General features: G+C 39.2%; 1 protein-coding gene across 2 annotated transcripts in view; it reads right to left on the reverse strand.

Moving 5' to 3' along the window:
* The window catches only part of PDZRN4 (PDZ domain containing ring finger 4), a gene marked incomplete at both ends in the record, with an annotated part of 247,058 nt that overhangs the window by 13,036 nt on the left and 207,439 nt on the right, over positions 1–26,583 (reverse strand). For both annotated transcript variants that reach the window (XM_084306361.1, XM_084306362.1), the window contains 2 exons: positions 1,960–2,022; positions 4,054–4,152. In XM_084306361.1, the coding sequence (XP_084162487.1) occupies positions 1,960–2,022; positions 4,054–4,152 (162 nt within the window). The remainder of the gene's footprint in view (positions 1–1,959; positions 2,023–4,053; positions 4,153–26,583) is intronic.

Consider the following 26,583-nt stretch of genomic DNA (forward strand, 5'->3'; position numbering starts at 1 on the left):
CGCAGCCTTAACCAATGCCATCTGCTGCCCACAGAAAATGCCCCCATGCTTAGGGAGTCGTCTTTCTCCCAGCCTCAGTGTAATCCCCTGTAATGGCATTGTCAGCTTCTATTCCTCTGAGTTATCTCATCAATAAGAGTAGATAGAGGGTCAATGTGTTTTCAGATATGAAAGTAAACCCCACATAACTCTCTGGGTGTTAACTTTAATGATCAAACTCATAGCTATATATCAGCACTGACATTAAAGAAATGCTCCAGCCTACAAAAAGACAGTAGAATTACCTATGCTTTCTCTCACCCCTGGAGTCTTTACTCACAACTGAAATGAATTTCATTAGGAATTTGAGAATGTTTGCCTGAACTGCTCTTGGCTTTCCACTTCATGCAGAAATTTTTGGAAAGAAAGGAAAATAGCGGGAAATGAATCTACCCTCTATTTACTTTAAAGTGCATAGAGGAAGAATGAAAGTGGTTTCTACTTGGTCAAATAAACAAGATTTTTTTTTTTTTAATGACTTATACCACTATATTCTGTTTGGTTCCTTCGATGGATATAATGGATATTCTATAGCAAGACACAGAAGACAGCACACTGACTTTTCCAGTCCTACTCTCAGTCTGTAACGTGGTCCCACAGCCCCATCACCCCTCGCACCATGGCATTTGTGTCTTCTGGTGGGCAGCATCGTTCACCTGACAACATTTTCACATCCTCAGCTGCACAGAGAATAAACCAGCAGCCCTGAGTGAATCTCGGCATTAAAATGTAACTTATTATTTCCTCTCTGAAAGATGGGCCACTTTGGTAAACCAGCTTCTAGATCCTATTGTGCTTGGGAGATTAGCTACAATCCCTAAGGTGATACCAGGGTAAGAAGTATAGCTACAGGTACTTCAGCAAAGAGGTTTCCTGCAGAAATGAGAAGAATGATGGGAAGGAACAGGCTAAGCTTGCGACAACCAGAAAGCACATGTGCAAGTATTAATGAAAGGCCATTATGGAACTGTTTATAGAAAAACAACCTGTCGTTACCAGGAGCTACTTCTGGGACTTCAGTGAAAAACAAAACAAAACAAACAAACAAACAAAACACACACACACACAAAAAAGACAAAATAAAAGGGAAATTGACTGGAAACCAGAACTAAAATGATATAATAGAGCAGTTTCCAATTTACTGATTTTGGTATCTGTTTTGTCATTACTTCAAAACATAGTATTCACTGCCAGTTCAGAACACAAACCTACTGCCATTCCAGCTATTTTCCTCTCTGCACAGTGACATTGCCCTCCCTCCCTCTTCCAGACCTCGCCTACGGGCGCTGTGCTTTATTGCACAAACCTATCTGCAGGATAGCTGCAGGGGCAGCTCTCTAAATGAGAAGATCAATAGAAACCAAGGGGGAAGAAAAAAGCCAAGATGGTGGATCAGCCAAGAACTCAGAAAAGCAGTGTATTTTTGGTGGAGGAAAGAAAATATTAACAAAAGTCTAGTAAAACCCCTGCTCAAGTACATTCAAGATCATCCTTTATGAACAGCATGTCTTTTGTATGAAAACTCTTGCCATCAATGCTCAGCGTGAGTTAGGCTTACACAAATTTATGCAATCGGTGAATGATCAGCAAGTTTCTGACACCTGTATTTATGTTTGCAGGATCCCTATTTAGAATTTGACACGAACTGAGATGAACACAGAGAAAATGAGATTTGCTAATAAATACGGCAAAGAAAGACACAGGATATAAGGGCATGAGCCAGAACAAGTTTGTCATTCTCATTTTTCAATACGTGCGCTCTAGCTCCCAGCTATTGTGTTAAAAAACAGACAGACATGGATTTTCTCATCGATCACAGTAACAAAGAGAACTACCTTCCCTCATTAACAGTCCACAGAGAAGACAGCACTGCATGTTCGTCTGAAGAAAGAGTTTAGGAAAGAGTCTATTGTCACATACTTGCAAAATACGGTCTCCTTCACGGATCCGTCCGTCTCTGGCAGCAATGCTGTTTGGATCAACCTGCACAGGACAATATTCAGTAACAGCAGATTAAAATATTTTTACCAGAAGCCAATCAGTGCTGCTGAATTTAATAAAGTGCCATTTTTACTCTGTACAGAGGTAATTTAAACCTTCCTTTACAGCCCTGTGAACTCAACCGTTTTTTAAATAATTGTATAATCTTGTTTCAGATAAAAGCCTAAAGACAGAAGGGGTCAGGAGCATATGATTTTCAGATTAATACTCTTCTATGCCACCATCAGGCATTAACCTTCAGCTGTCAGAGCACTAAGAATTAACAACAGAGTCCCTGTGCTCTTGAAGTTCACTATGGACTGAGGTTATTCTGCAGCAGCTGATACCTCCATACAAATGGGCCTGTATTTGGGAGAGAAGCAGGCTTATTTTTCTTGCATGAAAATATTTACTGTGAAATGATTGCTTCAGTTTTCAATCTGTTATTTCCTCTGGAATTTTGCAGTTCTCAAGGAAACAGGAAAAAAAGAAAAGGATTTATTTTGTATAGATCATTCACAGGTTCTGTATAAAGCTTCTGCTCTAAGCTAGTTAATTTTAATTTTTTTTTAACCTAAATAGATATTTAGGGCTCTATTAACAGTTTATCAAAGTCACTATAGCTCATCTCTGAGCAATGACCTACTGTTCATTGCAGGGCAATACAATCTATCACCTTTCAGTTGATGGTTATCTTAAATCATTATTTTGCTTCATCATGCCATAAGCTATTTTTTCAAACCAAGCATTTGAGTTTAGCATCTGGTTTGCAGGTTACGTCCTCTACAGCTGTTAGGTATTATTTTCTTCTTGTGAACTGTCATAGAAAAAAAATGATTCCTAAATGTTTAATCAAGTACAAAAGACAACATAATTACATTCACTTTAAAAGGTCTGAGAAATTTCTACCATGCAGGAAAAACATCACATTTCAGATATAATTCTGGATTGTATTAGGAGGTTCCTGCATTTTCTTTCTCCTTACAAGGTCAAATAAACTTTAACAGCCACACCTATGTAACTGTTGAAAGACTTGTTCTTGGGTGGTTTTACATTAATTCCTTACTCTAGTTCCAGGGTTGTGCTTTTCAGCTTCTTTGGCATTGCTGCTAACCTGCAAATGAGTGACTTTTTCTTCATCCCTGTTTATTGTTAAGTAGGAGAAAACTCTCTACGGATTCACTTTGTCCATGATCTTCATTCAGAATTTGGTACATGTCGCAAAAGCGACAAAGTTTATGGGAATTCAGAATTCAAATTATTGGAAATCCAGTTCATTCAGGACAACCACCAGTGAGCCTGGGCTCACAAGAGTTCTGCTTTATCCAGGGAAACAACCCTCTTGGAGTCCCAAAGGTGGGACTCAAAGAGAATTAACTGGAAGCCTTCTGGACTGACACTGTGAAACACTAACACCTTGTGATATGTGCTGCATATCATGTTTTCCTAGTACATCAATGAAAAACGGAGGGATCCACCCATCTCAATATCCAGTACTCCATATTTTGTTTGACCAAAAATAAATACATAAATAAATATATATATATATATACATATATTAGGAGAGATCAGTCTTTCTGACATATTTCCCTCCCAGGCTACTCCCTTCATCCACCTGTGGCATGTCTGTGATACCATAACTGTACCGAAACCACAAATAATAGAATAAGGATTATCCACTGTTACGATTACTGAGGCTGTGGTGGGGGGATATGCAAGCAGGGTGTGGAGCAGGCTTTCACCTTAAAAACTCTGCCTACTTTCCCCCATAAAGGCAAATTTATTTCAAAATTCCAGCCGTGCTCAGGCTGCTTTACACTTCCCTAACTGTGATGTTTTAGTTAAAAGCATTCAGATTAGAGAAGTGCGCTAGTAATAATTACAGTACTTGGGCAACATAATTTAAACTGATAATCTAAATGAATTGGAAGTGACATGTGCTGGCTGCCAGCCGACATTTCTGCAGCCTGGTCACAGAGCACTTGCTCTCACATTTCCCGATGTGCTCCCTCCTCCTCAGTGCCGCGTCTTTACCTCACTGACATAGATCCCCGTGTCTTCCTCGTCGTCAGTTCTGTAGCAGACAGTCAGCCCCAGCTTCTCCTGGCTGGTAATGCGGCACAGCTCCACCTCCTACAAGAAAGCACATGGCCTCACATGATGTCTTTTGCCAAAGCTGGAAAAAATTACGTGGCACAAAGGAGTGCCGAGTCACCAACTCCCTCCTGCCCAGCCATGGAGAAGTGACAGTCCTTCCTCAGTATGGCAAACCTCATGCCTACACATCAAGATGTATCTGAGAAACAGCAGAAGTTTGTTGTAACTGCCCAGCCTCAAGACACATTATTTTGTGTGCTTCTTTTAGGGGGAAAAATACTCTGTGAATTAAGGAAATTCCAGTATATCACAGGTTCAAGCTATGCAGAAATCATTCAGGAAGATATGCCTAATTGAAAAATATGGATGTGCATTGATTTTGCAGGTCTTTTTTGCTTTTGGGTAATAGGAGCTGACTTACAGTATATTACATAGTCATTTCAGTCCTATCACGCCAATCATTGACTTATAGGATATAGAACAGGCTGGCTACATGTCAATCAATCCATCACACCACCAACACTCCTTTCCAACTGCAATCTAAAACATAAAGCAAAACCACAGCCTTCCATTAATATCATTATTTGTTCCCCAGCCAGCTTAGTGCCATACTTTCCTTGCAGAAGTTGTTAGGTAATAGAAGGATGCTTCAAGGAATCTCCTGTGGAGTTGAACAGCCATGGCATCCTCCTCAATTGTGAGATGATGTAGAAAACATATTTTTAGTGCCAGATGTCCCAGCAGTGGCGTCTCATGAAAAGTGCAAGTTTTAGGGCAGATGGCGCAATGATAACTACTACACACACCCATTTGAGTTAAGCATCTTTAGGGTTTCACAGGGGAATCATTCACAAAAATGGAAAGCTGTACTTGGTTTCAACACTGTGAAGCAAATAATTGCAATAAAGCACTATGAATCCTATAACACAGAGTATTAGCTTGGTTGCAAATGGAAAACTTCAGCTGATATGGGTATTTAAAAGGAATTTGTAGATGACATTTGGAGCTTAACAGCTTCTGCTTCTTATAACCATTAAAAAAAAAAAAAAAAAAAAAAAAAAAGAAAGAGAAAGAGAAAGAGAAAGAGAAAGAGAAAGAGAAAGAGAAAGAGAAAGAGAAAGAGAAAGAGAAAGAGAAAGAGAAAGAGAAAGAGAAAGAGAGAGAGAAAGAGAGAGAGAGAGAGAGAGAGAGAGAGAAAAGAGAGAGAGAGAGACAAAGAGACAATAGAATCCTTCACAATCCACTTTTCAGACTTGATACAGTGCAGAGTCACACATTCAGCAAGCATCAGGACAACCTCTCTAGCACAAGTCTCTCCCAGGGCACATGGGCACCACTGTGTCTGTTCTATCCAGTTCTCCTGCAGCAGCAAACAGAGCCCAGTGCTGGGTTGTGGGGAGGGAAGATGTATCCCTTCCTGCCTGCAACAGCCATGCACCACAAGCACATACTTCTTCTGGTGTGGAAGAGGAAACATCTGAGGAAATACCAGAAAGCACTGCCACTCAGGTGTTGAATGTGTAAGTTAGTGATAGTGACTTGGCTGTGCCACAGGTCCAGTTTTTTCCTCAGACCTACACTCTGGTTCTCTGTTGTGATAAGGAGTTTGTCCCTCCCCATCATCTGAGATGTCAGAGAGATCAACATACAAATGGGCACACAGCAGGGAGGGCTTATGACTCTGCCCAACGGATGTGTGGGGACCAAGCATCAAAACGCCACAATTTACTGAAAAACCCCCAGGTCACAGACTTAGGTTAGCCAACGAACCCCGTACAGTTTACATTTCACCAAGTGCACTGCTGGGCTTGATCCCCTGCTCTCTCACCAATGCACAAATCTACACAGGTTCAGGACATGCATAAACTCTATAAACTTCCTGCTGGACTTTGAATATTCAATGTCTTAATGAGATACTAAGAAAGTGTTGAAAATACCATGAAATTTGTAGTATTCTTTAGCTTTTCATAAGTATGACAGACACTTTAAATAGCTTATCATGTGGTAGGAAGTGGAATTATTCGCCAGTACATGCTTTATACATGAAAGAAGTTTGAAAGAAGAAACATGGGACAGTATTTTATTAAGGAAGAGAATTACAGTAACCTGATTTTGGCATTGGGAGTGAAAATATGTATACTGAAGGGAGGCCTATTCAAAACCCATAATAATTGATGCCTCCGGAGGGAAAGAACACTTGACTAGAACTGTAATATTAGGGAGGAATTACAGTAACAAAACAGCTTCAATTACAGCAACAAGGTATACTTTTAAGGAATAAAGAAGCTTGCAGTCCCTTAGAGGCCTATAAGGAAGCCTAAATACACCATAAAGGGCTGAGACTGGGACCTTTAAATCAAGGCAAATGAGAAGCTGTTCATGAGCTGAAATCCATTGACTTTCATTGTCCTGCCAGCACCACCTCCCCTCTCCCCGCGCTGAGGCTGGTCAGGGACCCCGAGGACAGTTCTGAGCGTAATTTCTTCAGTCAGGAATGACCTTGATGGTCTTGTGGATGATTTGTCTCAAAATGTTTGTTATTATAAAGTTGGACAAATGTTTCAGGCCGCAAATGAGCTGAATCCTTTCAGCGTGTGCTGAGTCAATGAGCAGAATAATTTAACCATTTAGGGCATGAAAGTGAAGGAAAATGAGGGCAACTCTAGAGGCTCCATCCTAGGAATGAAGAAGGTTTGCTAAAACCCTCTCTGGGAACTGGCTGCTGACAAACACCAGTGACAAATATCCACTGACTGGGATACGGCACACCTGGCTATGCACAGTGCTTGCATTGCCACAGCCTTCATTTCTGTTCCCTGTAACAGAGCTCAGAGCTGAGATCCGTACTCAGTACTCTTGGGACTATTCCTTTCCTAAGTGACTGTGCGAGGTGTAGTTCGTTGACAGTGTGTGGCCACATACAAGCTGTAGATACCCACATTAGTTCTTGGGGACCAAAGCTAACTGCCTGATAAACATTTCAAGTTTTTCAGTCTAGACTCAAGAACACACTCAAGTAATATTTCATTCAGACTAAGGATGAAGTTGGATGAGGTCTCTTGCTTTGCACAGAAACCATTCCAAATAAGTACCCTTTCTCCACTGCACATCTGCAGTACTAACCTCAGGACATCTTTTTTATAGAGAACACAGCATATTCTGGTCACATTCGGGGCTAACAATATCTTTTAATAAAACACTACATCATCTCTAAGATCTAAAGTCCACAAGCCCAATCTTTAGCTGGTGGCTAACATACACATCTGAAACAACTTCAAGAGAACAATAGCAACAGAGACACGACAGAACCTGGACCATCATGGTCAGAAGCATTTGACATTTCATTTTGTGACAGATGTTTTCAAGGTGGTTTTTTTTTTTGTTTGTTTGCTTGTTTGTTTTTTTTTTTTTTTTTTCCTCCCTACTAGCCTTAAGAAAAAAAGAAACAGTAATGATATTGTAAGGATGTGATCTCCTTTTAAATCCCTTTAGATACACACACATCTAGCCATTTTCTCCTGCTTCAGGTTTGGGGTTTTGTGTGTGAGCATGTAGGGACTGAACTGTCTTCAGATTTCAGCATTTTAAAAATCTGTGAGAAATAATATTTGGGGATTCATGAAGTGTGCTGACAGACAGATGGTGGAAAGAGAGGGACTGAGGAGAGCGCTCAGGAGATGACAGCCTCCCCCTCTTTTGGGCACTCTGGGGGCAGCCGCCTCTCAACATGAAGGTATCCGCTGCCAAGTGACAGAAAGCAATGCCAAATTGCTAAATCTTTGACTTGCTGCTTCTTTCCTCTGTGTGGGCAGAACAATAACTCAGTGCTTTGCAATGGTGAAGACAATACTTTTAAGAAAATAATTCATGGCAAAACTCTTTAAAGATAGACATGGAAATTAGAATAAGAGAGGATTTAAATTTAGAAGGTAGTCCATTTCTTCAGACATCGAAAAGACAACAAAGGGTAGAGGTCATGCTCCTGAAGGACTGAAAACTAGTTATGTTGGTTGTTCTTTAAAGCAATGGATTAGTTAGTGGCTGTAGCCTCTGGCTCACAGTTAAAGGCCATCTTTTGCTTCAGTCATGGGAAAACCAGTTTACAGGCTGTCAGCTCCAGGAGACATAAGGCCAAACATGGAGCTGTCACCTCTTTGGGGTGGGAAAGCTAGGTTAATACCATCATTTCTCTCAAGTGGTAGAGAAGTAGGTTATAAATGTCACCTAACTGCCTGTTGGCTTCCTAGAATAGCTGAAAATGGTTAAGAAATATTAAAGGAGACCTTGGTAAATGTTTGCATCAGTTTGAAGTTATATTAAGTCTTTCTACTAAAAGCTAGATTACAATGAATAAAGCTGACAGCCTGTTAGAAAGTGGTGCATGAACCCTTCATTGGCTTTTCTTGAAGAGCCCTTTGGGGGCAAAAACAACTCAGAACTCCTCACATTTTGCTGCCACATTCTGGAAAACAGATTACAGCCTAAGAGGGAGGTTGGTGAAGTTTCTTCTCACTGCACCCAGAAGATGTTGACGAGTTATCTATCCAATAACCCTATGCTGGAATAATTGCACACGTGGAAAGCTTACTTTGCCCCATTTTAACTTGCTGATCACTCTGCCTGTGGCATCTGGGAGGCCATGCACATCTTGGAATCCTCCTGACTTCCTGTCAGGATTGTTTACTCCCTGTTAAACCCATTTATACTGTGGCTGAGCTCTGCTCCTGCCTCACCACTGCCTGTCAGCCCCTCTCATCTCCATTCATCCTGTTCCGTCCCGTCACGGCACTCCCTCCACAGACACAACCCTCTGTCCTCACCCTCAAAGCCTGTCTCTGTTCGCTCTTTTCCAAAGTGATCCCTCACCTGTATTTGCACAGGCAGCAGCTTCACTCACCCTTTTCTCCCATTTCCTCCCAGGCATTTCCAATCTCAGTAAATGCCCATATTCACATAGCCCCTGCATCACCTTCTTTTTACTGTCACATTATAAACCATTCTGTTATCACGCCTATAAAAATCTGTAAAGTAATTACTGACTGGTAAGCAAGAAATCCCATCTACTAAAGTGACTGCTTCACTATGTATAAATCATACATACAGCTCAGCACTACTGAAATTAGGAGCTGGACTTGATGATCATTGTGGGTCCCTTCTTATCCCTAACTTGGGATGTTCTATGGTTCTATGAAGCAACTTATTACTGCTGCCACTTTGTTCTCTTTCCTTTCTCTCAGCCTCCAATCCTTCATTTGCCCGTCTTCTTACACTTCTGTGTGCTGCTAAATCAAACAAGAAATTAGAGCTTAATATAAATTAGTTACAATGGATGGCAAGCTATCCTTTTTCCATGGTTGGAGCTTCTTAAACCCCATAAATAAGTACTTCCAGTGTTTGGAAGCAACTGGGTGGTCTTGAAGTTTGGAATAAACTTGAGATCTGACATGTCCCCCACCAAGAACTGAAGGAGAATGAGTGGATTGGGGGAATTGCTGACACTCTTTGTGATAGTATCACTTGTGTTAAATTTGACCTACTGTATCCACAGAATGAGTAAAGACATTGACTGAGTTCTTTACAAAGAACTACAGCTCTTGGACTGCTCTGGTACAAAGGAGGTTTAAGAAGAATAACACTACCCTAACTCTAAAGGGTTTACCGTCCAGTTGATGGACCCTATAATATTGTCTTGTCTCATTTTTTGTCCATTTTTCATTTCCATCCACTCATGACTTTCTGACTGTGAAATTCACTAAGACCAGTTTGCTGTATTTACTGTAGACTATTTTAACTAAGAAGACTTAATCATTTATTCAACATTATCTTATAGTATGACAAATGGAAACACTACATTTAGCTACCTCATATCCAAACCTCATATCCAAACATCATGGTGTCCTAGGAATGGAAGTTTCCAGATACTACGTAGACCAAAAAAAAAAAACCAACAAACAAACAAACAAACAAACAAGATCCCCTTTACAATTTCTTTGTATAAGGAAACATGCAGACCCATTTCCAGAATTTAAACTTTTTCTTTTTTTTTTTTTTTTCCCCTGAAAAATCACTGTATGCATTTTAGATTACTGGACACATTTGAAATTCTTACCATTCTTACCTGGAAGATGTTTTATACTGGGGAAAAGAATTTTCCCTACTTTCTCAAATTCACCATCATTTTGAAAAATATTTATAGTCTTTCCTTGTAGGATGCACTTTTCATTGGTTTCCAAAAGTTTTCTAAGTCTTAAACAAAAGCTTTGATGAATCAGAAATTCTCACAACATTAGCATTTCCTGATATAAGTTCAAAAATCAATAATGCATGGAACATAGCATTAAATATTAATAAAGTTCAATAACTTAAATACAAATCTTAGAGACTAATTTGGAATCTATTCCATGTTCATTTGTAACTGCTTTGGTGTAGGCACTTCACATAGCTTTTTGTGACTTGTTTTCTTCATCTATGGAAACAGACTGTGATGCAAACAGCACAAGGATAGTATAACATTGTCGTGGTTCCGCTCGAGTGGGCAGCCGAGCTCCACCACAGCCGCTCTCTCACTCCCCCTCCTCAAAGAGGAATGGGGAGAAAATATGTGAAAAGGGCTCAAGGATTGAGATAAGGACGAGAAAATCACGCAATAATTATTGTAACGGGCAAAACAGACTCGGCATAAGGAGATAGTAAGATTTATTGCCTACAACTAACAAGCGAGAGAAGTGAGAAAACAAAGAAAAAAAACCAAAAGCACCTTCCCCCCCCATCCACCCTCTTCCACCTCCTCCCCCCGAGCGGCGCAGGGGAACGGGGGAATGGGGGTTATGGTCAGTCTACAGCACTTCTTCTCTGCCGCTCCTTCTCGGTCACTCTCGTCCCCTGTGCTGTGGGGTCCCACCCACGGGATGCAGTCCTTGATGAACTGATCCGGCGTGGGCTTCCCACAGGCAGCAGCTCTTCCAGAACTGCTCCAGATATGGGTCCGTACCACGGGGTCCATCCCTCAGGAGAAAACTGCTCCAACCTGGCTCCCCTACGGGCAGCAGCTCCTGCCAGATCACCTGCTCCTGCGTGGGCTCCTCTCCACGGGCTACAGGTCCGGCCCGGAATCTGCTCCGGCAGGGGTCTTCCACAGGCGGCAGCCTCCGTCGGTGCAGGGCCACCTGCTCCACCGTGGTCTCCTCCACGGGCTGCAGCATGGAACCCTGCTCCACCGTGGTACTCCATGGGCTGCAGGGGGACATCCTGCTTCACCATGGTCCTCACCACAGGCCACAGGGGACTTCTGCTCCGGCGCCTGGAGCACCTCTCCCCCTCCCTCTACACTGACCTTGGCGCAAGGCTGTTCCTCACTCCTCTCACTCTCCCGGCTGCTGTGTGGCGCAGCGTTTTTTCCCTGTCTTAAATATGCTCTCACAGAGGCGAAAAACAACCTCGCTTATTGGCTCGGATCTGGAAAACAATGGGGCCCTTCCCAAACATGGGGCAGCTTCTAGATCTTTCTCACAGAAACCACCCCTATGGCTCCCTGCTACCAAAACCTTGCCACGTAAACCCACTACAAACATAAAGAAATAAATTATTACAGAGTGTTTGGGAAGCATTGTAGTAATAGTATAAATACTCAATGTCCTTCCAGTATTCCCTGGCTGTATAGCAATCGTTGCACACTATTAGAAGGAACAAGAGACTATCAGAATTGTATCAGCTATTGTGGTCCCCTCACCTGTACGGTATAACTGAGTAGCACATCCTTTGAACACTGCTAACACCATTAGAGGGGGCAGCATGGAATCAAAATACAACACCCACAAAATGCTTGTGATCATTTCAGTTAATTTTTAAGTCCTCCCTACAATGAAGAAATTACCTCACAGACAATATGTAGTCAAATATGAAATTAATTTTAATCAGTGTTATGCTTTACAGTAATGGAAATATGATATTTTAAAACCTGTTATTCATAGTTCAGGGATTGTATTTTTCTGACGTGTTAAGTTGGAGAATCCTAAACACATTCCGTTTATGACACAGTTGAATATTTCATCTCTTAGCATTAACTACCATCTACCCTGTTCCACTGAACTCCATCACCTTTAGTTGAAAATGCTCGTTATATGTTCTTTAAAAACCTGTAAAAGTCTGCAAAACCAAAACACTGTGCTCCTGTTCTCTCTTCCTTCTCTCCTTGGAACAACTATTTCTGAATGGGGAAAAAAAAAAAAAAAGCGGAAGTTTTGGTATTTACAAGAATGAAATCTCCAGGTTTTAAATTAGGAGCCAACTCAACACTACATATATAGCTTTTAGAAAGGGAAGTCGCTACAGCCTGTGGGAGGATTCCTACTTCACCAGAAGAAAGATAAAAAGCTGTCAGTCTTTTTGAAAAAGTCCTTGTGTGGTGAAACATATGATAGAATTGAGATATATTTTATCCTAAAATGTACGAAAAAGCTGAGTCTTGGCACAAATCTTTAAAGTAGCTGACAAATTCCAAATTCAAGCCCACAATAAAATAACATGTACTAAAACAGTAGAACTCAGAGTCAGGCAGTACATGGAGGTCTCTGTGGGGTCAGCAGTTTTTCTGTATGGTAGGATGATTATTAGTATCTCTTGGATTGAAATAAGATTACAAAATGTTACTAGTTGCTATTATTGCAATATCAGAGAAAAAAATATATATATATTCATAGCCACCCAGGACAATACAGGTATCACCAATTAGTGAATTATTGCCCATCTCTAAATTGCAGCAAGTGGCCACGTGCATATTCTCAAGCAACTCTAGGTGTGAACTGAAACACCTTTATGTTTTATCCTCTTACAGACCATTATCAGGCAGAGCTCCAAAGGGTTTACACAATTTATCTCACAGCTGGGATGACCTAAAAGTTTGCAAATGCTAAATTAACAAGGTTTAGCTGACAGTTTATCTTGTTTCCTCATTTTTTTTTCATAAGCATCTGTAAAGTTGTATCTTAGTACCAGGCTAGTTATTCTACATTGTACCCTTGATTTTACCTTCAGAAGAAATCAAGGCTTATTGAACGCAATGAGTACGCCCAATATCTGATAACCCCAGGTGAAGGAGGGTAGTATTTTCCATAAATTTTAAGAACAAAAACAATGTAATTGAACAAAATAAGAAAATATGTGTCTCTATCTCTGCTTTTCCTTTTCATCTGTAGTAATATCCAAGTAACTGTTTTAATGTTCATTTTGTTAATGGCATAATTAACAGAATGATTAACTGAGTGAATGAAGCAGAAAAGACCAAGAACAGAGTACTTACAGAACAGATCAATGAAGAATTAACTGAGAAAGTACATTAAGGTCTGACTTATTTTAATAAACTGTTTATACCTAAAAAAAAAAATAAAAAAAAAATCATCTGAAATAGTGTTATTCTTCTGAAGCATCAAACAGAAGTGCAAAGGGACTACAGGCACCTTAAAATTAAAGTTCATTCTTCAGTATCTTCCTGTGCTGACATCTTTACGGGTGAGATCAACATCCAGTTTATACGCACAGTTGAATTGTGGCTGCTCTCTACACTTTCAGTCAGGGTTACTATAAGAAGGTCATCCTAGCAAAGTCAGATTGATTTTATCAGCTTCTTTCTAGTTGTTTCCGTAAACTATGGAAACCAAGAAAAGCCTGCTCCTAGTCTCATTATTTTGTTTAATAATCCCATTTTAGCACTTTATATTTCATTCCTAGGAATGATGGTGAGCACCCAGACATTTATCAGGCAGAGCTCAAAATGGCAGAACATCCTGGCACTCTATCACCAATCATATTCACTTTCTTGGTTTTATTCTCCATGTTGCTAGAGGGATACACCTTATCCAGACTGCCAAATCACCAGTCATTTATGTTGCTACCTTCTATAACATTTAATCTTCATAATGCCCCACACTTTTCATCACTGGCACAATTGTGCTCATGAAATAAAAATAAATAATACCAGAGTTATCCTTCTATTCTTACAGGAACAGGCTAACAGTTCAATCTAATGAAGTCCTAGGAGGGTGAAGTGCTAACAGTGGAGCTTCTACAAAGAAAATTTAACTCAAGTTCAGAAGCGATGAGAATGGTATTACATGTTACATAAAAGCATATGTTGCAAGTGACTGTGGGTATAAAAAAGAGGAAACAACAGCCTGGGTTTGCAAAAACAACAACAACAAAAAGCCCCAGCAGTAGAATATATGGTGTTCTTCAGAGTTTCTTTTAAAATGTCTTTTATTTTACCTCTGAATTTGTTCCATGCAACAGGAAATGTGACTGTCACATACAATCAATCAGGGTATGGACAACAGGTAAGACTATACTCTTAAAAGAGAAGCTTGGTGTTTCAAAGAAGTATGACGTTATACTTCCCCAAATCATGTTTCCATCTTTCTTAGTTACGCAGGTTTAACAGCAACATCTCTTAACAATGACCAGAAGTAAGTTTATGAAAGTCTGAAAAAGATGTGCAAATCCTAGTATCACTAGAAATCATCAATTATATTAAATACTATGTTTTTTTCCCCTCAAGGGCTACTAATCCCTGTTTAGATGAAGAGAGCCTGTGGTGCCACCAAAATTCAATTAACAAAGCAATTTCTTTTTAAGTTAGTTATTTTGTATTCAGATTTGAGAGGTGTTAAATATTTAATTGTTTACATGTATCTTCAAGTGTCTGTGTGGAGGGGAGTGGGTCTGTTTATTCATGTGTATAGATATAGTTAAATACTGTGTGCATACCTGTATCTATGCATGTGTGTATATGTACCTATGTAAGTAGGTGCCAGGCAGGTCAGTCACGCTGCAGAAGAATCTCCCTTAGCAATCATCAAACAATTCATTAAGAGCATGATTGCCGCTCCTAAAAAATGTAGATATATATTTCACATCTATAGTGAGAACACAAAGTGTCTGATGATCCCACAGTTTACGAAACCAGAGCAGAGACATTTACAGCCATCTTGGGACTATACTTTTGAATGGTAAACCATGTGGAAACCAATTATTTATTAATAACAGCAATAGCAGAAATAGCAAAATGAAACAAGAATTTTTAGTCTGCTGAAAAAGTTCACCTGTCAAAAGCTACATCAGTAAAACAAAAAAAACCTCTTAACTTCACCTCCCCGATACCTGTGTGTATAGCATGGGCTATGATAAAGAAACAGCTCACAGGAGAGATTGTATAAAAGAAATGGCTATGACTGCAGCTTTCTAAAGTGCACTAATAAAAAAAGATCAAAAATGCCTGGGATTCTGGGACTGCCAGACTGAAGGCAAGCTATATAGCAGGCAAACAAAGGCTTCATAGACCTGGGAACTATCACAAGACCATCAAGAGTTACGCTTCCTTGTCAAAAGGATTTTCCAGGAAATATGTTAATGCCTATGTAGCGGAGGCTAATTGTAGGATATGTAGCAGAAGTATTCAGAGTGAAGCAGTGTGTAATTAAACTGCCCTCCACTTCACATGTCACTGCAGGATCCTCTTGCATTTTTTCCACAAATAATAAACTTATATCTAAATGTTTGTGGATTTAATTTACAAACACTGACCACTTCCACTGGAGAAAGAATGCTTTCATCAAAAAAGCTAAGCTCTTACCTCCTCAGGCACCTTCACCATGGCAGGTAATAAGCATCACAGGATTTTAGCAGATTACATTTCAGTTTTAGAAGCTATTTTGTAAATGAAAATGGAGATTTGGTAAAGATCAAGATTTTGCTTTTAAAGCTACTGATGTTCTTGACTTGTGAAAAGAACCTAAAGAAGTAAGTTCTTTTTTCCTTCTCTAACACTCCCAGTGTGTTCTTTTATGCAGATTTTACATAGACAGGCACATCCACAATGTACTTGGGGGCTATTTGGATGGAAATAGAAAAGCTATGGAGCAAGACAGAGCCAGCCTAGATGTAAACAAGCTGGAACTGCTGGCAGCTGTGCTGTTACAAATAAAATTGCATTCCCCACTGTCTTCTCACTTATCAATTTTGACAGAAGACCGTCCTGACTTCTCATAAACAGCATCGAAAAGGACAAATCACATTGGGTGTCAGATTTGCCAGAATGGATTTGGTTGGTAGCTTACCACAAAGAAACAGAGGGTTATCTCCATTCCACATGGTGGGGAGAAACAATGCTCTGTCCAAGGGGTGGGGGCTCTACTTTCTAGGATAAGGTCTCATTTAATCCTCATTTTTTCAAAGTCTGTTTTAGATTTGAGAATCTATGATATGAGATTTGTTTACATCAAAGCAGAAAGGAAAAATATCAGCAAGCATTTCTCAAATGCATAATACAAACGCAAATACAACATAGATTGAGAAATATTTAAAAACAAAATTACTTTCCTGCTGATCCCTCCTTTATAGCTACACTTAGAGCCATATGCTGCTTTGTATCCAGACAAAGAATGTTCTGGGACAGCAGGATGTTGTTGACAATGATACCATTGTTAAAAAAAAAGAGAAAAAAAAAAGAGAGTAGTAGCAGAAACAAACAAACAAACAAATAAACCAAAAACAGAATTAGCATGCTGATGTATAGGCACCTAATAATAAAATATCATCTTGCAACTGTGGAAGCAGAATTTGGCCCTGTAGTTGACGAATCCTTTGACAATGAAGTTCCACTGGATACGGCAATTCCTTCTCCCCTTGCAGCTCCGGAGGGTAAATATTTGTGCATACTGCACTCCTATGCAGCAAACCAAACAACAGAGTAACTTAAGGCACATCAAGCCTGCTGGTACATATTCAAAATGTCCGATGTGAGATGATCAGTAGCAGTCTGATGTTCATGAGTGGGAGGGGGAAGACACCCAAGTGTCAGCTGAGACTCCCAATGGGTGAGGACAGGGGGCGGACAGCAGTCGCAGAGCAGATGGGGCCATGGGCTGGATGAAAGATGGAGCTGGAGGGCACCATGAACGTGAGAAACCTTTGATCACTGCTTCGTGAACAAATTTAGCATTGCCGTGGGAGGAAGGGTATAAGCATATGGGGATGAGATAAACACAGTATCTAATTCTGTGGGCCTCCCAGTCTTAGTATGGCCTTTCTGACTTGCTTCTAACGGATATTTTAAGCCTTGAGCTTAAAGACACGTGGTGGACTTTACAGTGACTGTATCTCATAAGGAAGTCAAAGAGGAAAAAGCAAACGAAAAAACAAACCCTTTACAGATTATAAACTTCCTGCCTGTAAAAGGCACAACAGCTGTCAGTATATCCTCCAGTAAGTCACAAACATCCACTTGAGCTTCAGTTTTCCCCCTCAGCTAGCATGCATAAATACCAAACCTTCAGATCCTTGTCAAAAGACAAATCAAAAAATCAACTCTTATAGGAAGGATTAAACATAAAATATACTACTACTATACTACTACAAAAAAAAAAAAAAAAACAAAGCTATTATCTAAATGATCATACTTACTGAAAGGTCAAATGTCCTCAGCTTATTTTGTTATTTTAAACAAGTCATGATCATCTTACTTTTCCTCCTAAATCTTTTACCTCCCTATTCATTCTCTTTGTTTCTGTTCTTTGCCCATGGCACAGTTTGAATGCTAACTCAATTAATGCTAAGTAGAAATACTTAATGATATGCATATATTTTCCTATGTTATATTTGTATAAATGTTTTCACCTGCTTGAGAGCCAACACCCCTTCTGGTATGTTCTGTACTTGAGAAAAGCATGAATTCTTGCTTCCTAGCAAAGAGATCCATGATGAACTGCTTAGATATGGCATTTCTCAGTAGTCAGGCTTGGTCTTCACTTTCAGTCTTTCACTCAATAAATGTGTGAAGTTGCAAGGATATGAGAAGAGTTTAAAGTATAATTAACTAGCTGATGATATGCAGCTAAGGGTTTCCTTTTCACTGATCTTAGATTCTACATTCTCACTTTCTTCTCCTTGAACAAAGTAGGTGGGAATAACACAGACGACAGAAACTGAACCTTATGGTAAAATGAGATAAGCAGACGGGAGTAGTAGCTATTCCATTGTGCAGTGTGTGTTAACATACTAAAATGTCACACTGGCTTGCAGACTCCATATTCCAAATAAGACGTTTGCTTTTGGACAATTTTGATGAAAATAAAAGAAGGAGATTTATTATTAAATATATTAGAAGAAAAAAAAAAATCTCATTTTTCATTACAGCTCTTATCCTGACCTCCATATTGAAACTCCTTGGCTTTCAATATCGAAAAATAAAAGGCTCAGCTAAGAAATCAGAAAGATTTCAGCTAAGAAAACTAACAAATTCAAACTTTACCAGTCAAATTTAGGGATTGGGGGCTTTCCAGATATTGCTCCCAGATCTGTTTTCCAATGTAAACGGCTTTGAGCCATTTACATGAAATGTTTGAGCAGACCTTCTCTTGGTTATCAGATGGGAATATAGCACTCTACATCGGGATAGAAATCCATTAACTAATTATGTGGATGGAGCACATCTCTGATGAGGGGAGGCTGGGAGAACCACATTCAGTTAGGCTTTTAAAAAGAAGGGTCTCCTTAATAAGGAGGTCTTATTGCTTCCTTCAAGTAGCAAATGCAAGAGTCCAGGCAATTTACGAGCACTCTTCCTGGAGGTGCACAGTGACAGCCATAGGGGACAACAGACAAGTTGCTATGCATGAAATTTCAGTTAGATATCAAAAAAAGTACTTCTTATCATGAGGGTAGCAAAACACTGGAAAGAGTTGTCCAGAGACATAGAATCTCCACTTTTAGATATATTCTGATTTCAGCTGGATGACAGCTGAGCAGTATGGCCTAAATTGGTCCTTGTTTCAGCAGGGGTTTGGAGTACGTGGTCTCCTTGTTTAGGTACTCCATAGTTCTGTAGATTCTCAAGTGTATATTATAAACTATAGGACCAACAATATCACCTATATAATCAACATCCACATCTTTGCCCCTCTAGGATAGGTTCTCTTTGCAATTTCTGATCTTGCCTTAAATAAGGGTGTTTGAAAGCAACTTAGAAATTTAGTGGTGATGTTTCCTGAGGGGAATGGAACCATGTGAGCATATGGCATCAGTGCTAAAATCTTTGCAGTGACTTCTACATTTCTGTTTACCATTCATGAAGATTTAAGTCAGGATGGGATCCAATACATGCTAAAGCTCTATGTACTTTGAAACCATCCTTAGCACTTGAGATTGTCAGATATATCCTTCTCTGTCCACAAATGCCCTCTTTGATACATATATTGATCTTCTCAGGAGAAGATCCCCATGTCTGGAATTTTCCTGACTCTAGTGATATAAAAGTGTTCAAATCTGAGAAGCTTTGAGGGGTAGAGGAAAACCTTTTGAAAGTTAGGATTATGGTAAGATCAGGAACTTCACACGTGCAGTAGATAACTTATCCTTCCACAAAAAAAACAGATATGCTGCAGCTGTTTCTAAACCAAACTCCCAGCAATCCTAAGTGTATTAAAGATCCCCTTAATAGTTCAGAGCTCTTTCTAAGCTGTAGCAGGTGCTTTTTGCTAACAGACAAACCTTAGATACACAAAGTTCAGAGGTTTATGGATTGACATAGCTGCAGTTCAAATCAGCTGAGAATCACTTGGTAAAATTAGCTTTCACTTTTCACAATAAATTTCACTTATTGCAGGTAAAGTCATACTTTATTTTTGTTTTATTTCAAAATATTACTGCCTAGCACTTGGTTCTGTAAGCATCATTATTGCTGCTGCCTGCCTGCTTTGGGCTTGAGACGTGTCAGAAGATTTATCTGCCTCATCAGCACTTTCTAAACATCCAGGCAGCCAATCGAAATGGGGAGGCATAACAGATGTGCTAACATCTGCTGCAGCAAACATTTATCTGGACAGCAGAACACATTGTTGTAGATTCAAACTCCAAACTAGTTACAATGCTACACATATGGACATCCTTGATCTACAACTGTGTGAAGGCTATTTTGAAATATTAATTAAAAACAAGTTGAAAATGTTATTTTTCCATTTTAGACAGCTGTGAGAAATACACTTTCCTGTAATTCAGTTTATGCTTTTCCAGTACAATAAATGCAAAATACCATGGAAAAAAAAGCTAAATTTTAAGTTGAACTAATAAAATTAGATATTCTTAGAAAACACAAAGCTAAAATTCCACCTACATACATATTAAAATATGTATAGTTAAAACATGCAATTTTTATATAAATCAAGCACATGAAGTGATATGTGCCGACTTTAAAAACACATTTTCATTTTCCTGGCACCAAAACGAGGTCTATGGGCACCATATCGCACCATATCCATGCTGAGTTTCAGCTGTTCAGACTTCTGTTACCCGTGGAAATGTCCTCCACCCCCAAACACATACTTGCATAGATTGACAAAATCATGAGATGAAATACAAAGCAAATTCATCATCTGCTTTTTTGATGCACAATACAGTCTCACCTGTGTTCCTGCTCACCAACCATGCCCTCCAGGAATGACTATCACATTCTCTTTGAAGAGCTGCCTCATTAAATAAAAAAGCAAACTTCCAGAGAAAAGACCTTGCCTGCTTTTTGATTTCTCCTCAGAAGGCCCAGCATGCATAATACTCAAACCTTGTTTAAAGTCCATTTTCCTGTAAAAGGTTCCCATCTTACTAGAGGGATTTGGTCCTTGCTTCTTGTGCTCTTGAAGTTCCTAAGATACTATGCTTTAAAAGAGTGACATTATAAGTAATATACAAAAGAAATTGTTTTCTCCTGTCCTTTGTCTGTATAGCCAGATTCCATGTTTCCAAGACATACTACACAAACCTTCAAACAGTAAGAATATGAAAAATAGCATTAATAAAAGTCTTAGAAATGTTTTCACTGTAAAGCATATATGCAAGTATGTGGTATAATGCTATAAAAACTGTCTACACAAAACACTTATCCAAAACAGAAGATTTATAACCCACAGATTTCCATAAATATGAAAATACTGCCAGCACCTTCTTCTTCCTTCACTGAGTGAAAAACACATGCCATATGTTGTAATGTTGCCCAACAATAAAGTGCTGCTGAACTAAGCTCACTTTTCTTCATTTTCAAGGGAAAACACAAGCCCTGACAACAAGGAAGAATTTTTATTAGCTTTCAGGTGAAGTGAGGAGTAATGCTGTGTTTGTTTTATGAAATCATGAAACAAAATGAATATCAGTGACTTGATATATTTTCCTCTTGTTTTAAAACACAGGAAATGGTAATAACTTTGATAAATTTGCCCATGTCAGTTTTGTGTCTTTTTCACGCTGTTCTCTCATGATGCTGGGGACAAAATTCAAGCCATTAAATTGGGATATTCATTACTTATGGGAGGTGAGATAACAGCAACTTCATCTGCTTTGAATGTCAGATTTTTGTGATGAGATACAGTAACATACTCAAAATTAACAAACAACTATGGCAGAAACTACCCTGACATCCTCCTCCATCTAAATGATCATATGACTAAAAAGAAGAGTGATTTAATGAAAAAGAAAAAAAAAAGAAAAAAGAAAAAAAGAAAAAAAAAAGCATTAGAAGTAAAGACTCTTGTGTTTTACTGCCAGTTCTGTCACTGACTGACTTGGCAAGTCAATCAATACTACCGTCCTTAGTTCACCTGCTTGTGAATTCCTGTAGCAATGCAGGATATAGTAATACTGAAGTACCCTCATGGAATGATGTTAAGTCTAATTAATTTATACTTGAAAACTGACTGCAATTCTTAAAAGGCAGGTGGAAAAAAAAAAAGAAAAAAAGTAGTAAAGGAATGCTTCTTTTTTAACACTATTTTCCTCATTTACAATGTACAATTAGTCACAGTTTGGGAAAAATTCCATACTTATTATTGGCTATGAGAAGATTATGGTGACTTAACTCCCCAGGCGTTTTAAAAATAAAAATACCAGTGAAAATACCAGAAAAAAATACTAGTGCTACAGTATGACAAATGCATTGTAAGAGAGTCTTATTTTATTTATTACACAGTACTACTCAATGATTTACAGAAAAAAATATGCCAGTGCCATTTCTCCATTTTAACTGTCACCTTTCCAATTTAATAGTCCACAGTGAGAGGCAGAGGGATCACAAGCTAGGTATTAGTAGCTCAGAACTACTTTTAAGTTTAAATGAAAAAATCTCAAGGAATGCTTTAAAAAGCCCTAACTATTGTAGTGTTTTCACAGATCCAACTGAAACATCTATAATAATCTATTTACTAGGCAAAAAAGAATTCCTTGCAAGCTTTCCACTTACTAGCTTTAAAAAATGGTCTGTATTTTTCTTTGTATTTTTGTGATTTTCCAGATCACAGGCACACATATGCATGTTCATTTCCTTCACCATGCTTCTTAAGAGGTGTTAGTTAATATTAAAAATTACCACAAAATACCTGAATAACCATTTTGGTATAACGTCTGTATGCTGTGGGGCATCATGTATTCGGCAGTAACTTCTAGGCAGTAACAAACTGCTGGTCAGAAAACAGATGTAGGGCAGTAACTCCAAGTTTATCTGAGCCCACTCTGACTTGTTAGTTCAGTCCTTGCCCCCTGAAAGCACTAGTAGAAGGCATGCAGCAAGCAGTACTTGCTCTGCCACCTAAAACCTACATCACGCTTACCAGCAAGCCTTTTCACATTTCCCTTCTTACACCAATCAGCTCTGACTGCAATGGAAAGACACAACCTCATCCAAGACTTTGGCTCTTCTACATTGCAACACCTACGTCTTTATTAGGATTCTGCCTGTATAACATCGTATTTCTTGAAGCCTTCTCTTTTCAATTATATCTGGTGGTTGCTGAATTTGAAATCTGCCTTTTATTCACTGAGGGCTCTTTTCTGATTCATCCCAAGTTTTAAGAGGCTCAGAAGGAAAGAATCCAATCCCAGCAGAAAATACAGAAGAAAAAAATACAATCTGATAGCAAGTGACAAAGGTAGTAGAGTGGTTCTGCTCATTCATGTCACTGCCATTGTATCTGCACGTGGCTGGAACTTGCCTTGTGTGATCCCCACCAAAACAGGATTTCTTTCTCTCTCTCTATCCCCTTTATATTATTAAATAAAGAACATGACTTTATAGCTGTAAAGAGAAAATCCATGCTACACGTAAGGGATTTTGGGAAAATTCTTATCTCAGAAATGTTTTCAATTTTGGTGCTTATGCATCTTTTGGATTAGCTTCTTCATACAGAAACACTCATCAGGTAACAAAACAAAAGAGCCTGACTAGCTACCAGAAGCACTGGCAGTGTGTGCACAGATGCTGCTCCCATAAAAACTGTTTATTCAGGTGTGAGCAATTGAAGCAGGAGCTCCAATTGCATTGCCACAAGCGCCTGTAATGTTCGCAAAGGGGAGTTTGCAGGCTATCACAGCTCTGAAGGGAGCTGTTACCGACTATCAGCTCTGTAATCCTCATGTTAAAAAGGCCCTAAATATGTATTTATGAGATAGACAGATCCATTTGGTTTATTGGTTAAAAAATCCCTGTGTTGGAGAGGCCTTAAATATGAATTCACAAGGCAGGCAGGTCTCTCTTGGCCTACCACATCAGGGGTAGGCCTTCCAGGAAGGCGCTGGTGGCTATGCTTCAGCAGGGCTTACCTAGAAAACTGAGGGCCTCCCCCACAAATATTTTTGCCTTCGAGTGACTTTATCTGGATCAACAGCATCACTCAGATTACTAATCTGAACAAAACTACTCCTCTTTTGTTCTGAAAAGACACCAATACAACTGACCACTTCCAAAATGTTATGTCACAGAAGAAGGAAAATAAAACTTGCACCTGAAATAGCAACCTTCCTTCATACAGATATAATACTTATGAGTGTTATTGGAATAACAAACCAAAGCTTTACTGCTGCATAGCATCTGATAGGATATTCAGAAATGGTAAGAGAAATTAACAGGATAAAATTCTCCCCTATGGGAGTTTTTTTGGTTTCGATGAGAAGAGATATATACAAAACCTCACTCATAGGCAACTCCCCAAATTTTCTAGCTGTTCTCTCTGCCAGCTCCATTTTTAGTAATTTGTTAAAACAGCCAACAGTATCTGATCCAGAAATGCTTAGGTCAATAGGAAACCTCAGCAATTTCAATGGGTTTGGATCAGGCCAGTGGTATACATAAAGGGCTAATCTACATTTACAGTTAGCAGATTTATGAGTGCAAATACTTATCAACACATTTAAATGAACGGCTGTGCATAGCCATAAATTAGCGCTTACATTCAATGTGCAGACACACACATTTATTTCCTTATCCTGAGTAAAAATCTGGCCCTTGAAACTACAAACTCTGAACTTAAGACTATTCCTTTTTGACACAAGGTATTAACCAACCCTTAGAGCACTACAGGTTGCTCTACTTAGGAGAAGATACTGATGATGCAGTCAAGCACCGTTCATATCAATTTTCTAGTTTCCAGAAGTTCTATTTTCTGGGGCATAGGAGGAATCAAAATAACAGGTGTTCTCAGATTGCTTTTTCTCAAGAAAATGTAACTGTGCTCTACTGTAGATGCCATTCCTGGTAGGACTTCTGACCCTTTCATTGTTTGGACGCAAAAGATTTTACAAAAGTTTGCCACGGAAAAAAGTTACCTGCACATCTCATGTGCATGTCTGTTGGTTTAGTGACATACACTAACTTCTTTTATTTTCTTCTGTTTCTGTTTGCTCTTTTTGAAAGGCAGTCTCCTCAGAGTGAATATGTAGGACCAGATATTAGTGATATGCTCCTTTGTCCAGCACTTTTTTTTTTTTTAATTTATTTCACTGTTCCACCATGTAACTGTTTTTCCCTTTATTTTTGTATTACTGGTAATGTTCCTAACCAAGTCTATGATGCTTCTCTCTCCTTGATAGCAGGTTCAGAAATGTTATTAAAGAAGCACATATTCAATAACTTATTTACTCCTCTCAAGTACCACTATCTTCTGTTCTTCTTGCAAGGACAAATCTGCTGTACAAATTTAAGAGATAGGTTCAACACAGAATTACTGGGTGCTACGATGGTTTTAGTCCTTTTGCATTATTGGTAGCAGACAATGTGATGCATACTCTAATATCACCCCATGTAATTCCAGCAGCACAACTCATAGCCATGGAGGAGCTGGGTATGACCCTGAATATCTTTGTCTCTCTTTCAGTTATCTTGACTGTAAGTCCAACTGAGCATTTACAGATTGGTCGGTTCTTACTTTATCTTAAAAGCCCTTATAAGTATCTGGCTATGCCAGAAACACAAATCTTTTGATCTGTATCTGCCAACGCAGAGTGATGCTGGCTCTGCCCCCTGTCTCAATACATATCAACAATTCTCATTCCTTTTAGGACAAGCTTTGCAGGAGCAACCTAAAGATACATGAGCTGGCTCTCAGCAATCCCCCAGCTCTGCCATCATCCCAGCCATTTGTTTAAAGCATGGTGCTGAATGGAGCCTAATGAGCCTCCTAGGGAGTTCACCATTCCAAGACAATTGGCTTGTACTTGAGTTTATTGAGCTGTGGCAATCTGAGCACAAACTACTGGGTTTTTCTCATTTATAAATGGAGTAGAAGAGTGTCTAATCCTACCAAATCCACTGGCAAATACAAGTCCATATCCCCAGTGACCCTCTTGTTTCCTTTTTATGGTGGTAATTCAGGTGCTTAAACTCCAGCACATATCTATAAGCAAGTTCCAAGTTGATCAAAGATTTTCAGGACACTCCCTTTCTTGGAAAATATTCTTGTTAAATCATCTCCGTTGCTAGTCATCTCAGTTCTTCCTACTTTGGCTTAGCACTTTGCATTTGTTATCTGAAAACTGATGCATTCTTTACCTAAAATAACATTTCTGGGAAATTATTGGGCATTGTTCTAGTTCTCTTTCTGCTCCCTATCTTGTTTCGAAGCTTTTCTGAAATCTCTAGGTTTAGCTTTAAAATTAATTTTTAAAATTCTTTGGTTTGCCACGGGGACCTGTGAACTGCTTACCTGTATCCTTTTAGCAAAAGCAACACTAAACACAGTCCTAACACCAGGTAGTTTTTTGCTGTATGGAATTAGCTGATGTTCACAACAGAAATCTCTTACAAAGGAAAAAATGACAAAATTAAGAGAGAAATGATACAATCCTAGCTCTACAGAAATCACAGTAATTATAGGAAAACTCCATCCTCTAAGCACAGGAGAAATCAAATGGTGGGAAATAGAGTAGGTTCTTCCATCCTGCCTGCAGCCCACAGGGTGCCCTGTGCTGGTTTTAAAACTTGTCTTCCTAAACACTTGACCATTTTTCCCTCCCTGATTCTGCTATGCACACCATTCAGTTTTGACAACACAGTAGTTTGTGAAGCCATGCTGGAAATCAGATCAGGCAGCAGGGCTAGGTTAAAATCCCTGTAAAAAAAGGATATATTTTTAAAAAGGTTGGATCGCTTCTAACACCTGTTTCACA

Source organism: Netta rufina (genome assembly GCF_964035555.1).
Source record: "Netta rufina genome assembly, chromosome: 1".
NCBI lineage: Eukaryota > Metazoa > Chordata > Aves > Anseriformes > Anatidae > Netta > Netta rufina.